This window comes from Leptodactylus fuscus, chromosome 1 (genome assembly GCF_031893055.1).
Source record: "Leptodactylus fuscus isolate aLepFus1 chromosome 1, aLepFus1.hap2, whole genome shotgun sequence".
Taxonomy (NCBI): Eukaryota; Metazoa; Chordata; class Amphibia; order Anura; family Leptodactylidae; genus Leptodactylus; species Leptodactylus fuscus.
In genome coordinates, this window is record NC_134265.1 from 347,484,786 (window position 1) to 347,499,122 (window position 14,337).

A 14,337-nucleotide genomic window follows, 5' to 3' on the forward strand; every position below is an offset into this window, starting at 1 on the left:
ATCTTGAGATAACCTCTGACCTCGATCCTGCTAGAAAAGATCAGGATCGGAATTCCGATCGCGATCATGATATTTACTTGATCGCCGATCGTAATCTGATCTATTCCGATCCCAATCGCTCAACCCTATTAGAGTCCATTAATGTCCGCCATGATGGGCTTCCATTTCTTTTTCTTTGATGGCCTCTATCACATGGACATCCATTGGTCGTGTGAACGCCCCCTAAAATTGACTTCATTTCATAAAAAAAAAAAAATACAAAAAATAATTACACTATAAAAAAAATTGAACAATGGTAAAACTGCATTCGTGTGCGTGTAGATATGTCGCATGGCGGAATATTCTTTGGAGATAATGATGTTTTTCTAATTATATCCTGTATATTTGCACAGCTAAGCTCAAACAGTAACCTCATTATTGGCTATATATATTTATAGGACTAGTCTCCTAATGTAAATGTAACTCCAGAAACCCATTACTGTTGGCATCAGCATATACCACAATGAATTATGGGTAATTAATGAGTAACAGATGTGTAAATCTATGGAATCAATGAGTATATGGATCAACCCTTGTCATCCATCCAGTGATCTATGGGCAGAGGTGGGGGCGGAGGTGGGGGTCCCTCCGGCACCCCCTATAGGGTACGCAATACCCACAATGAAATTTTTTGAGCTCCTGGGACTTTAATCAGGATGATCATGTCACTACTGTGCTGACTCCGTCACTTGTAGGAGATGTAGCGGATAAGAGAACACCGCAATGCTTGGGACGTAACTCATACGGCCGTGGCAGGACCCCGTTGTGCGAGCGGCGAGGCAATACGTATAATATTCCCATTTTTATCTCGAATTCTACAGTGTCTTAGCGTCGTGAGGAATGGAGAAAACGGGCTTTTAATTCATTATTTTGCAAGCAAATGTGTCCCCTCGTTTATAATTTTTATGGATTCGACCCCATTAGAGGTGTGCGTTCTATATAAATCTTTGCTCGTTTTTGTCCTGCTGTTTTTTCATTAAGCCGCAGCTCCGTCTCACATTAAAACACCTCGTTCATGTATCATTCAGGCATGTGAACGATTACCCAATGTCTTTCAGTTGTCAGAGTAATGAGAGGAGGAAGTGAATGAGGAATGAATGCCACCGTCTCCGGGGATGGACACAGTGATTTTTATCATCATCACTTGTACAATATAATTGTGTCTTAAGCGCATCCTTCAAAAAGTTCAGCACTTATGATAGTTCCCAATGAAGCGCCGGGGCCTTGGCGCATTCCCAGCCATGTGAGGAGACGGGCGAGGATTCCCATTAAAAATGCATTTTCCGGAATGCCTTTTGAACCGGCATTAATATGTTATTTGCTTTAGTGCTTCTTTAATTCTTTCTGCGCCGCAGTAATTGTAATCCCTGAAAAGCCGTAAATGTCTCAAAGATAGTGTCTGAGGAGCGCGCTGATCTTATGGGCTTTATGGGTGGTGAAAGGGAAAACTAGATACAGAAGATGCATGGATGGAGAGGGAGATAGAAGATGGGTAGATATATAGATAATGGATAGTAGATAGATAGATAGATAGATAGATAGATAGATAGATAGATAGGAGATAGATAGATAGATAGATAGATAGATAGATAGATAGATAGATAGATAGGAGATAGATAGATAGATAGATAGATAGATAGATAGATAGATAGATAGATAGATAGATAGATAGGGAGATAGATAGATAGATAGATAGATAGATAGATAGATAGATAGACAGATAGATAGGGAGATAGGAGATAGATAGATAGATAGATAGATAGATAGATAGATAGATAGATAGGAGATAGATAGATAGATAGATAGATAGATAGATAGGGAGATAGGAGATAGATAGATAGATAGATAGATAGATAGATAGATAGATAGGAGATAGATAGATAGATAGATAGATAGGAGGTAGATAGATAGATAGATAGATAGATAGATAGATAGATAGATAGATAGACAGATAGGATAGATAGACAGATAGATAGATAGATAGATAGATAGATAGATAGATAGATAGATAGATAGATAGATAGGAGATAGATAGATAGATAGATAGATAGATAGATAGATAGACAGATAGGATAGATAGACAGATAGATAGATAGATAGATAGATAGATAGATAGATAGATAGATAGGAGATAGATAGATAGATAGATAGATAGATAGATAGATAGATAGGAGATAGATAGATAGATAGATAGATGATAGATAGATAGATAGATAGATAGATAGATAGGAGATAGATAGATAGATAGATAGATAGATAGATAGATAGATAGGAGATAGATAGATAGGAGATAGATAGATAGATAGATAGACAGATAGATGTTAGACATTAGATAGATAGTGTCACGGGATGGTTAGAGTCTATACTATAGGCAATGTGTAATATATATTTCATGTGGAATGTATTCTCTAACCTGTTATATACAGCAATGTGTAGTTGGCTGATTAGGGTCTAGTGTGTTAGCACATTGTATGCAAATACCTCTAACTAGTGAGGACCAGTGAGGACAATGGGTGGAGATAATCTGATCAGTGTCTCCAAGAAGATGTTGGATGGTGCATTGTCCATAGTAGACGGGGAGTCTGCTCTCCTTGGCATAGGTGAGGGGGGAAGGATCTGTGACTCAGCCCTTCCCACCCACAGATATAGGTGTAACAGTTTTAGTATATAGTTATAGCTAGCAGTTAGTATGTGTTAGCCGGCCTGTGCACAGCTCTGCAGAGAGCCAGAATTTAGTTACAGGACCAAGGAGCCAAAGCTATCATTGGATTGTGACTTCTGTGGACTTATTGTTATTACGGTTGATGTGACCGCCGCCGGCTACTAACTTTGTGGATTACAATAAATTGCTGTTGTCTCCCGACCTCTTGCGTCCCTGTTGATTCAAAAGACCATCCGGAGGAAGACGTATACCTTTGCTCCGTGACAACTGGTTGGCAGCGGTGGGATCAACAGCGGACAGCGAGATGGACTACAGCAGCCCAGCGATTAATGGAGCCACAACCTCAGAATACAGGAACTGGACTATGGCACGTCTACAAGTAAGGGCCCGGGAACTAAACCTGAGTTACCAGGGAAGAACGAAAGATCAACTGATCGAGGCACTGGAGGAGATGACCCTGCAAAGCGACCATGAGGAGGGCTGCCCCCAGGAGACTGGAGAGATACGGGAGTGGCAGGTACAGACCCAAAAGAGCAGATGGGTTGTTTTGTATGAGGAGGAGTTGGCAGTGCTGGGGCTAGGAGCAACTGCAGAGCAAAGGAGTAGAGCATTACAGAGGGCTCAGGAAACGGAGAAGGAGGAACAGAGAATGGCGCATGAAAAGGAAAGAATGGCGCATGAAATGCGAATGGCTGAGATAACTACGCGGAATTATAATCAAACGTCGGCCCCCAGCCCAACAGTGAGAGAACCACCATATGTCTCCCATAAACACTTCAAGACCTTTGATGAAGCGGCTGGGGATGTTGATGGATATTTTCAGGACTTCGAACACCAGTGCCACCTGATGGAAGTCCCAGAGAAGGATTGGGTCCGGTATCTGGTGGGGCACCTACGAGATGGGGCTGCGGAAGCTCTCAGAGCCATGGACCCTAGTGATCAGCGGGACTATGAGGCCATTAAAAGAGCGGTGCAGAAGTATTATGCCGTCACTCCAGAGACCTACCGAGTTCAATTCCGCTCTTTGTCTTACAATGGGGGAAGCTCCTTCCACATGTTCGCCCACAAGTTGAAGCAAGCATGCAAGCGCTGGCTAGAAGGAGAGGAGGCTGTCACAGTCGATAAGATCCTCCAAGTCATACTTAAGGAACAGTTCTTTTCCCAGTGCCCCGCTGAGATCCGTGAGTGGGTGCTGGAACGGAACCCAGCCACAGTGGAGCAAGCTGCTTCCCTTGCAGATGAGGGCCTGACCATCAAGCCGCAGTGGAAGAGGTTGTTTGCAGAGGAGCGGAAAACTACCACAGTCCGCCAGACACCCTTCAGCCAGCCACCCACCTTTCGTGCCCGGCCTCAGGATTACAATTCCCCCTCTACCCCTGCCCCAGCCCATCGGCCTCCAGCTATGAACAACCCTGTCCCTAGACAACGACCTACTGGAAGAATGCTAGAGCGCAGATGTTTTGGGTGCGGGCGGCCTGGACATTTGCAAGCTAGTTGCCCTGTTAACATGGGGGCACGGGCCACCGTGGCATCCCGGCCTATTCACTACCTGGGAACCACCCCTAGGACTGAAAGTTTGGCCCCATTTCCAGATGACTCCATGAATGACCCATCTGTTCCACCTCCAGGGGTCTATGGGATTCAGCCTTCCGCCACACATCCCGCAAACCTTCAGCGGAAGCACTTGCAGGAGGTCCTACTGGATGGCCGAACAGTTGTTGGATTCCGGGACTCGGGAGCTTTCCTAACGGTAGCGGACCCCCGAGTGGTTCGACCCGAGGCCCTAGAGGAGGGCCCTGGCCTTTCTATCGAGTTGGCAGGAGGTACTCGGAAACGTATTCCTAAAGCTACCGTGGAACTCGACTATGGTTATGGACCAAAACGATGCACAATTGGTGTGATGAGCGGGCTGCCGGCCGATGTTCTGTTAGGCAACGATGTTGGAAATCTACAGTGCCACTTTGTGGGAGCAGTGACCCGAAGCCAAGCTCAGAGAGACGCCAACATGGATCGACCGGATTTTTTGCCAGATGCCAGCCCTTCAACTCTACAACTTTACCATTCAGTACCGCCGAGGGAACCAACACCAGAACGCAGATGGGTTATCCCGGCAGGAGGACATATGAGCTATAGAGACTGATGTGCATTCCCCAATTTACCTGTGTAGGCCAATTGTGTCATGCACATGTTTTGAGAGGGGGAGGGGTTGTCACGGGATGGTTAGAGTCTATACTATAGGCAATGTGTAATATATATTTCATGTGGAATGTATTCTCTAACCTGTTATATACAGCAATGTGTAGTTGGCTGATTAGGGTCTAGTGTGTTAGCACATTGTATGCAAATACCTCTAACTAGTGAGGACCAGTGAGGACAATGGGTGGAGATAATCTGATCAGTGTCTCCAAGAAGATGTTGGATGGTGCATTGTCCATAGTAGACGGGGAGTCTGCTCTCCTTGGCATAGGTGAGGGGGGAAGGATCTGTGACTCAGCCCTTCCCACCCACAGATATAGGTGTAACAGTTTTAGTATATAGTTATAGCTAGCAGTTAGTATGTGTTAGCCGGCCTGTGCACAGCTCTGCAGAGAGCCAGAATTTAGTTACAGGACCAAGGAGCCAAAGCTATCATTGGATTGTGACTTCTGTGGACTTATTGTTATTACGGTTGATGTGACCGCCGCCGGCTACTAACTTTGTGGATTACAATAAATTGCTGTTGTCTCCCGACCTCTTGCGTCCCTGTTGATTCAAAAGACCATCCGGAGGAAGACGTATACCTTTGCTCCGTGACAGATAGATAGATAGATAGATAGATAGATAGATAGATAGATGTTAGACATTAGATAGATAGATAGATAGATAGATAGATAGATAGATAGATAGATAGATGTTAGACATTAGATAGATACTGTACATAGATACTAGCTAGACTGACATGGCGGTAAGTATTACATCACTGACACTTTACATAATTTTCTTTGTAGAATTTCCTTGTAGTGTAATAATGTAATATACAGAGAGTCTGGACGGTCACAGGCTCCCAATAAGTTACCCCCTAGTGCCCATTCAGGTAGCCCATTTTCTGTCTGCACACTTGTTATAACTTGCTGATATTGATGCCTGCACCCGTGCTATGCTTGCCTGTATCCTGCATACGGTATATACACCATCGGCATGTAATATATTCCTCCTAATGTCAGTATTCCGAGCTGAGTCTCTCTAAATTCTTCCCATAACATGATCAAATTCAGCAAAGGAACTCACAGCATGATCAAAACAGCCCTGAAAGACTCCACAACAGACTGCTCATACACACCGGAGCGCGTCAGTCACCGCAATGTGGCTGCAAAGTGAATATATATGAAGGCAAACGGCTGGGGTGACACCGGCATAAATCATGTGACAAGCAAATAGAGCTCCTTCAGGTGTGATAAATGTCTCCAAAATGTGGCGAGAATTTCTTAATGCTAGAAAGAACACGTAAGTGATTATCAGGACTGATCCTGGCGCACGTCAGGCAGGTTCTTAGTCAGCGGAGCGCCTCCTGTGGAATATTACACACGTACAATGGTATTACCTGCAGAGGAACCCCGGCTTATTGACAAGAAGTGGATACAGTCCTTATTTACAGGGAGACATACGTGTGCTCGCAGGATGACAGATTGACGCCATTAATCATCCCTTGCTCCATGGGAAATCTGACTCTGGTGTACATAAGTTGTGGCGTCGTCTTCCCTGGGGGGTCTCGGGTGATACCCATCATCTTGTCATGGTGTATGATGATATGTGTTTAATTATTAACACGCTGTTTTGTACATACTGCATTAGTTATTACATTACATTATTACATTGCTATTCCAGGAGGGCCTACACATTACATACCGCACTTCAGTACGTATCTGGAAATCTGGATACCGTATAGGCAAAAGGGTCAACTGTCCGACTGTCCACACCATCTGGGCCATCCAACATCCTACAAAGTGTAAGTCATGGTGCCTACTTTTTACGCACTACTGTATATAACCCTGTAGACGACTTCAATGCATTCACTTTTATGTAGACACTATATGGTGGTATAAAACGGCCATTGTATGGGGGCCCCAAACTAATGCTTCCTAGCATTGTAAGTACCATAAGGGACCATTGCACCAAAAACAACAGCGGGACAAGATTTATTTTGTGCTTTAGGTACAGAACAATTTTTTGGCACAAAATATGGCACTATAGTGCACCAACCGAGAGGTTATAGAAGGGAAAGTGTCCATTATATGGCATGAGCCACGGACGTACATTTTGGTGCATCTTCTCCTGCCTAGTCTAATGATAGCAATAAAAAATTACCCCTCCTATTGCTTATTTAGAGACCCCCCCAAAAAAAAAAAAAAAAAAAAAACAGTATATGCGTACAGTCATTAGAAAAGCAAGGCCAACCCACTTTGAATTCTAGGGTTTTACAGTCCAGTCCTTAAACTTAGGTAACTGCAACCCAAAATTAGGTAAATACGAATAAAAAAAACATTTCATTAAATAAAATAAAAATAAAATAAAATAAAAATTAAAATAAAAAAAGCATTTCATTATTTATTTGTCAAAAATTAGGCCAAAATACAGAAGTGGTGTGTGAATTAAGTACTCCCTTACTGCTTCAGTGGGAACGAAGGGGTTAAGTCGCAATCGGGTCCTGCAAATCAAATACCCATGAATAATTTATCATTAGCAAACACATCTATAAAAGCAGAAGTTTTATCAGTTTGCTGGTCTGGAGCATTCATGCATATGGTAACACAATGCTAAGGAGGAAAGACATCAGCAATGATCTTAGAGTAACAATTATAAGGTCAGAGCCATTATAAGCCATGGTAAGTCATTTCCGGACAATGTGAAGCCCATCATTCTACAGTACAGAAGATTATTCATGTGAAAAAACATTCAAAATAGCCGAGAGTCTTCCAGGAATGAAGAAGAGAAATTGCAAAGAATAAGCGACAGCTAAGATTTTACAGGGCGATAATGGACTAATAAAAGACTGATAAAGTCATAGGAAAAATGGTTATTTCAATGTATTGCTGCTAAAGGTGTCTCTAGAAGCTTTTGGGTTCATGGACTTTGGTTTTCACTCAGGACTTTTCCATTCTGGCTTTGTTTTGTTGAATCAGTAATGGAAAGTGGAATCAGTTGTGTGCTGTCCTTACCGTGGCGAATAAACAGACAGAGCTCTGCAGATGCCCCTCCAATAACCTCTCCTAATAACATCCCCTAATAAGTCTAGTCTGTTTGCAATTTTCTATTTCAATGTATTTCCCACCATACAGCACATTACTGCCACTGGTGGGTTGTCTTTTACTGCACTATAGGATGCAGCTTTATAACCTAAATCAGATAGAACATGAATAATAATAAATGTGTAAGTTAATTTTGATAATTATCCTTGACAATGTGAACTTTGCTAACAAAAGCAAGGAACTTGGGGTACCTTGAGATTGTAAATGAACGGCAAGAGAGATGACAGTGATGGAAGATAGATTGATAGATAGATAGATAGATAGATAGATAGATAGATAGGAGATAGATAGATAGATAGATAGATAGATAGATAGATAGATAGGAAAGACCAATATATAGATATAATGTGACATAACTAGATAGATAGACATGGATATAGATGGATAGAAAGGATGGATGGATGGATGGATGGATAGATAGATAGATAGATAGATAGATAGATAGATAGATAGATAGGAGATAGATAGATAGATAGATAGATAGATAGATAGGAGATAGATAGATAGATAGATAGATAGATAGATAGGAGATAGATAGATAGATAGATAGATAGATAGATAGATAGATAGGAGATAGATACGATAGATAGATAGATAGATAGATAGATAGGAGATAGATAGATAGATAGATAGATAGATAGATAGGAAAGACCAATATATAGATATAATGTGACATAACTAGATAGATAGACATGGATATAGATGGATAGAAAGGATGGATGGATGGATGGATGGATGGATAGATAGATAGATAGATAGATAGATAGATAGATAGATAGATAGATAGATAGATAGGAGATAGATAGATAGATAGATAGATAGGAGATAGATAGATAGATAGATAGATAGATAGGAGATAGATACGATAGATAGATAGATAGATAGATAGATAGATAGGAGATAGATAGATAGATAGATAGATAGATAGATAGATAGATAGGAAAGACCAATATATAGATATAATGTGACATAACTAGATAGATAGACATGGATATAGATGGATAGAAAGGATGGATGGATGGATGGATGGATGGATAGATAGATAGATAGATAGATAGATAGATAGATAGATAGATAGATAGGAGATAGATAGATAGATAGATAGATAGATAGGAGATAGATAGATAGATAGATAGGAGATAGATAGATAGATAGATAGATAGATAGATAGATAGATAGATAGGAGATAGATACGATAGATAGATAGATAGATAGATAGATAGATAGATAGATAGATAGATAGGAGATAGATAGATAGATAGATAGATAGATAGGAGATAGATAGATAGATAGATAGATAGATAGATAGATAGATAGATAGATAGGAAAGACCAATATATAGATATAATATGACATAACTAGATAGATAGACATAGATATAGATGGATAGAAAGGATGGATGGATGGATGGATGGATGGATGGATGGATAGATAGATAGATAGATAGATAGATAGATAGATAGATAGATAGATAGGAGATAGATAGGAGATAGATAGATAGATAGATAGATAGGAGATAGATAGATAGATAGATAGATAGATAGATAGGAGATAGATAGATAGATAGATAGATAGATAGATAGATAGAAGATAGATAAATGATAGATAGATAGATAGATAGATAGATAGGAGATAGATACGATCGATAGATAGATAGATAGATAGATAGGAGATAGATAGATAGATAGATAGATAGATAGATAGGAGATAGATACGATAGAGAGAGAGATAGATAGATAGATAGATAGATAGATAGGAGATAGATAGATAGATAGATAGATAGATAGGAGATAGATAGATAGATAGATAGATAGATAGATAGATAGATAGATAGATAGGAGATAGATAGATAGATAGGAAAGACCAATATATAGATATAATATGACATAACTAGATAGATAGACATAGATATAGATGGATAGAAAGGATGGATGGATGGATGGATGGATGGATAGATAGATAGATAGATAGATAGATAGATAGATAGATAGATAGGAGATAGATAGATAGATAGATAAATAGATAGATAGATAGATAGGAGATAGATAGATAGATAGATAGATAGATAGATAGATAGATAGGAGATAGATAGATAGATAGATAGATAGATAGATAGATAGATGATAGATAGATAGATGATAGATAGATAGGAGATAGATACGATCGATAGATAGATAGATAGATAGATAGATAGGAGATAGATAGATAGATAGATAGATAGATAGATAGATAGATAGATAGATAGGAGATAGATACGATAGAGAGATAGATAGATAGATAGATAGATAGATAGATAGATAGATAGATAGATAGATAGGAGATAGATAGATAGATAGATAGGAGATAGATAGATAGATAGATAGATAGATAGATAGATAGATAAGAGCAGTATATAGTTATATAGAAAAATAGAAGTGCATACAATAGATACATGACAGATAGACAGAAAATGTGAAATAACTAGATAGATAGACATAGATATATATGGATAGAAAGGATAGATAGATAGATAGATAGATAGATAGATAGATAGATAGATAGATAGATAGATAGATAGATAGGAGATAGATAGATAGATAGATAGATAGATAGGAGATAGATAGATAGATAGATAGATAGATAGATAGATAGGAGATAGATAGATAGATAGATAGATAGATAGATAGATAGATAATAGATAGATAGATAGATAGATAGATAGATAATAGATAGATAGATAGATAGATAGATAGATAGATAGATAGATAATAGATAGGGAACACCCAATCTTTATAATGTTTGGTAAACATTTAGCATTAAGATGCAATGGAGAGTAGAAGAGAATGCAGCGTCTCCTCACTTGACATTGTCTCCACTTATCTAGCTGTTGCATTTCTTAATCCCTGTAATGTTCTACACTTCTATCAATAGGAGAGTGGTTTGCAGCAGACATACAGCTGTAGACATGTATACCGTATGACTGAGTACTCCCTGTAACAGAAGATGATGGGCAGAGCGCAGACACCTTCTCCTCTGCACACCTATACAATCTGCACGGTCCTCTAGCCATCCATCTACCTGGTATATAGCGTATGTGCACAATGCGATGTCCCTGTCTTTATTATAAATCCCTAAATGTCCTTTCTCACTCAGCTTTGACTTTGGGCCGTGGAACTGACAGTCTCTCATCAATCATAGCAATGAACATTTCATGGAAAAGGTTGTGATCATGTTCTTTTTGCTTTGATTTATGTACTATGCATTATTGCTCCTTGCTGGCTCTCGTTGGGAAGTGACGGGACACACATCGAGGAGGCAACAGGTTCTGAAAGGATATATATAAATATATATCGAAAAAATAGAGTAAAGCAAAAATCCCCGGAGGCCGACAACCTTCACATGACCCTTTCTTGCCCTTCTGTGCAACATTTTTGACATCTTGACAGGTTTAATAGGCACCCAGGAGGCAGCCATGGAAAAGGAAAGATCCAAACAATGTATCCGATTTTTCTAAAACGCTACAGAATACATAAAAAGCCAAGCAAAAGCGCGGCGCGTTCGGGAAAGCAAAGCAACGGCCATTAATCCTAACTCCCAGCTATATAAACCACAAAAGAAATGAGGCAGAACTCGGACTTTGCACCGTAGATCACAGATTGTCTACACATCCTTAACACAGAAGTTTACACGGAACGTAAGCAACGGCAGTCAGAAAAGCAAAGGCAAGCATAAAAAACAAAAAGTGATAAAAGTCAGTTGAAAGGATGGGATGCAAACGTAACAGAGAGGCAGATTAAAGTTGGGATGACTTACCATGGTCGAGTCCCTGCTTCCGTTGCCGAAAAGAGCTCCTTCAGCGCAGGAGGGGAGTAGGTCGAGGGAAAGTTGACTATCCCTGCCACCAGCTATGACATCACCTGCTACGTCATAAAAGGTAGTGAAAGTGCTCTGCACTCCGGGCTGATTTTCAAGAAATATAGAAGAGAGAAAGTGTAAAAGAGTAAAAGAGAGGAACGTACAGGTTTCTTTAGGAAATAAAAAAAAAAGAAAAAACAAAAAAAATTTCACGAGGGTTCTAGAAATACCAATTTTTTTTTTAAAAAAAGTTAGAATAATACTTGATGCTCTAGCCTCTGCTATAGACGTATCAGTACAGATTTATTAGGTCTCAAGGGGCTACTGAAATTTTGAACAAAATTTAAAAAATTGGAAAAAGTTACATATTAAATCAAAAAAAAAATTTAATTTTTTTTTTTATATTAAGCAGAGCATTTTAACCACAATTAGAGGCAGCTGGTGATGTCATCACTAGGGATGGGTGAATATTTCCACTTCTAGCCAACGGACAGAGCGTCAAAAAAATTATAATGAGGTACCGCATATGGCTGATGTGAGGAAGATGGATAGGAAACAAAAAGAGTGAGATTTATGGGTTACTATGAAATACAAAAAAAATGTTTCAAAAAATTCTAAGTATCCATAATATTTACGTATGGTGGCCTCCGGTAAACTATTCTATGCAGTGTCCTATCCATTCACCCATCCATAGTCAACACACAGTCAACACGATTGTCAAATTTTTTGGGCTGTGGTTTTATAGAAATAGAAATATGAAAACATCAATATATAAAAAAACCTAAACAACGTCCAATTATTTTATGTAAAACACATAATAGATGTCATGATCTTCTAGTTGTACAAATTACAATTTTTGCTAAAAATTTTTTTGAAAAAATAAAAATAAAAATTTGCAATAATAATAAAAATAATAACGACAACAATAAATTCTTATAACATAGTAATAAAAAATAAACCATTAATATGTGTCTGACCATTTCTGATTTATGTAATTTATTTTCTTGACACAACTCAAAAATTCACAATTCAGTTAGCGGTGACCTGAGTTACAACATGACAATACGTCTCCTAATAAAATGTTATCACCTATTAATTCTTTGGACAAATCCTTTGACCTTCGAGGTGTCCTTTATCTGCCGCCCACACAGATCACTTCCTCTAATACACATTGCACAATGTTTTCGATGAAATAGAAATCATTTAGAGGAAAATTACAAATGAATTTGAAAAGAAAAAAAACATACACAAAAATAATAAAAATAATAAAAATCTAAAAACATACCCATGGGTTACTCCAATAAAAACCCGAATATGGCCGTGGATGTTTTTCGGCTCCCGTATCAACAGCTGCAGAGGTAACTTTTTAGTCATTTCAATCTTTTTTTTTATTAAAATTAGTTTTTAGCGCTCAAAATGGTAAAGCGAGGTATAAACTTCCCAAAAAAATGTAATTTGTATCCGGAAACGCACAGAGATTTTAATTTAAGTTATGACAATAAAGAGCAGAAAATGTAGACTTGGAATCAATTTTAAAACTGCATGGTAGACATCTCACAAGATGAACGAAGATTTTTAGCAACGGTAAAAATATAGATTAGTTGAATTATTTTGCAGGTCTTTAGGGGCAAGGTTTCAAAAAAAAAAAAATTCACAAAATTTTTTACATTTTCTAGGTCTGTTTTGTGGGAGTGTTCATTACATTCATTTGTGTCAAAGTCATCAAATGTCTAAGGCCCCGAGTAGCAGGCAAAAAACGGCAGAGCTGACTGCGTGTGTCTGTTCGGCCATTTCACTGTTGTTAAGCGTACTGTTCCTGTAAGCGGCCACAGTAAAATGGCTGAACAGACATGTGCAGTCGGCTCTGCCCAAAGCCCGTTGGTAGAGCCGATTGCGCATGCGCCTGATTTACATCTCAAAAACAGGATCGCCGGAAGAAGACAATGTAGAGGACATGGTGGAGAGGTGCAGCTGTAGAGAATGGAGCTGCACTGGAGAGTTTTCATGGAGCACAGCGGATGCCCCCAGTGCTGTTTGTGCACAAGGGAAGGCCCCCTATGCTGTTTGGAGACTCATTAGCATACAGACAAAAACTGGGATATCTACAGAACGACAATGCGGAGAAGAATTTTAAAGGTAAAGGAAGAATATCCTCTCTTAAGGCTATTCCTACGTGGTATTAGTTTAAAAAAAGGGATTCTAATGATAGAATCCCTTTAAGAAAAAAACTGAAAAAGTGCAGTTTTGGAGAAAGTCAAGAAGGATCGGTGCCCTGTCCACCTAGATTGTATGGTATTTATACATCCTTGGGCTGTGGGGTCAGAGACAACATGTTTTAAAATGTTTTGTGAGAAGTTGGTAAAAATGCACTGACCTCATCTCAGGCTTCAAAATAAATACATTAAATATTAATATTCTACATAATAATATTAAGTTTTACCATCTTACAAATATAAATGTATTACTAATTATGATACATGAGCCATTTATGAAGGAGTCTGAGTTGGTATCAGAGTC

At 39.0% G+C, this 14,337-nt stretch overlaps 1 protein-coding gene across 2 annotated transcripts in view; it reads right to left on the minus strand.

Moving 5' to 3' along the window:
- The window catches only part of CTNNA2 (catenin alpha 2), a 1,647,901-nt gene that overhangs the window by 73,167 nt on the left and 1,560,397 nt on the right, over positions 1 to 14,337 (minus strand). Inside the window, exon 18 of one of the 2 annotated variants that reach the window (XM_075261694.1) lies at positions 11,779 to 11,925. The exons of the other annotated variant lie outside the window; for it this stretch is intronic. Coding sequence (XP_075117795.1) covers positions 11,779 to 11,925 — 147 coding nt within the window. The remainder of the gene's footprint in view (positions 1 to 11,778; positions 11,926 to 14,337) is intronic. 2 annotated transcript variants of the gene reach the window in all.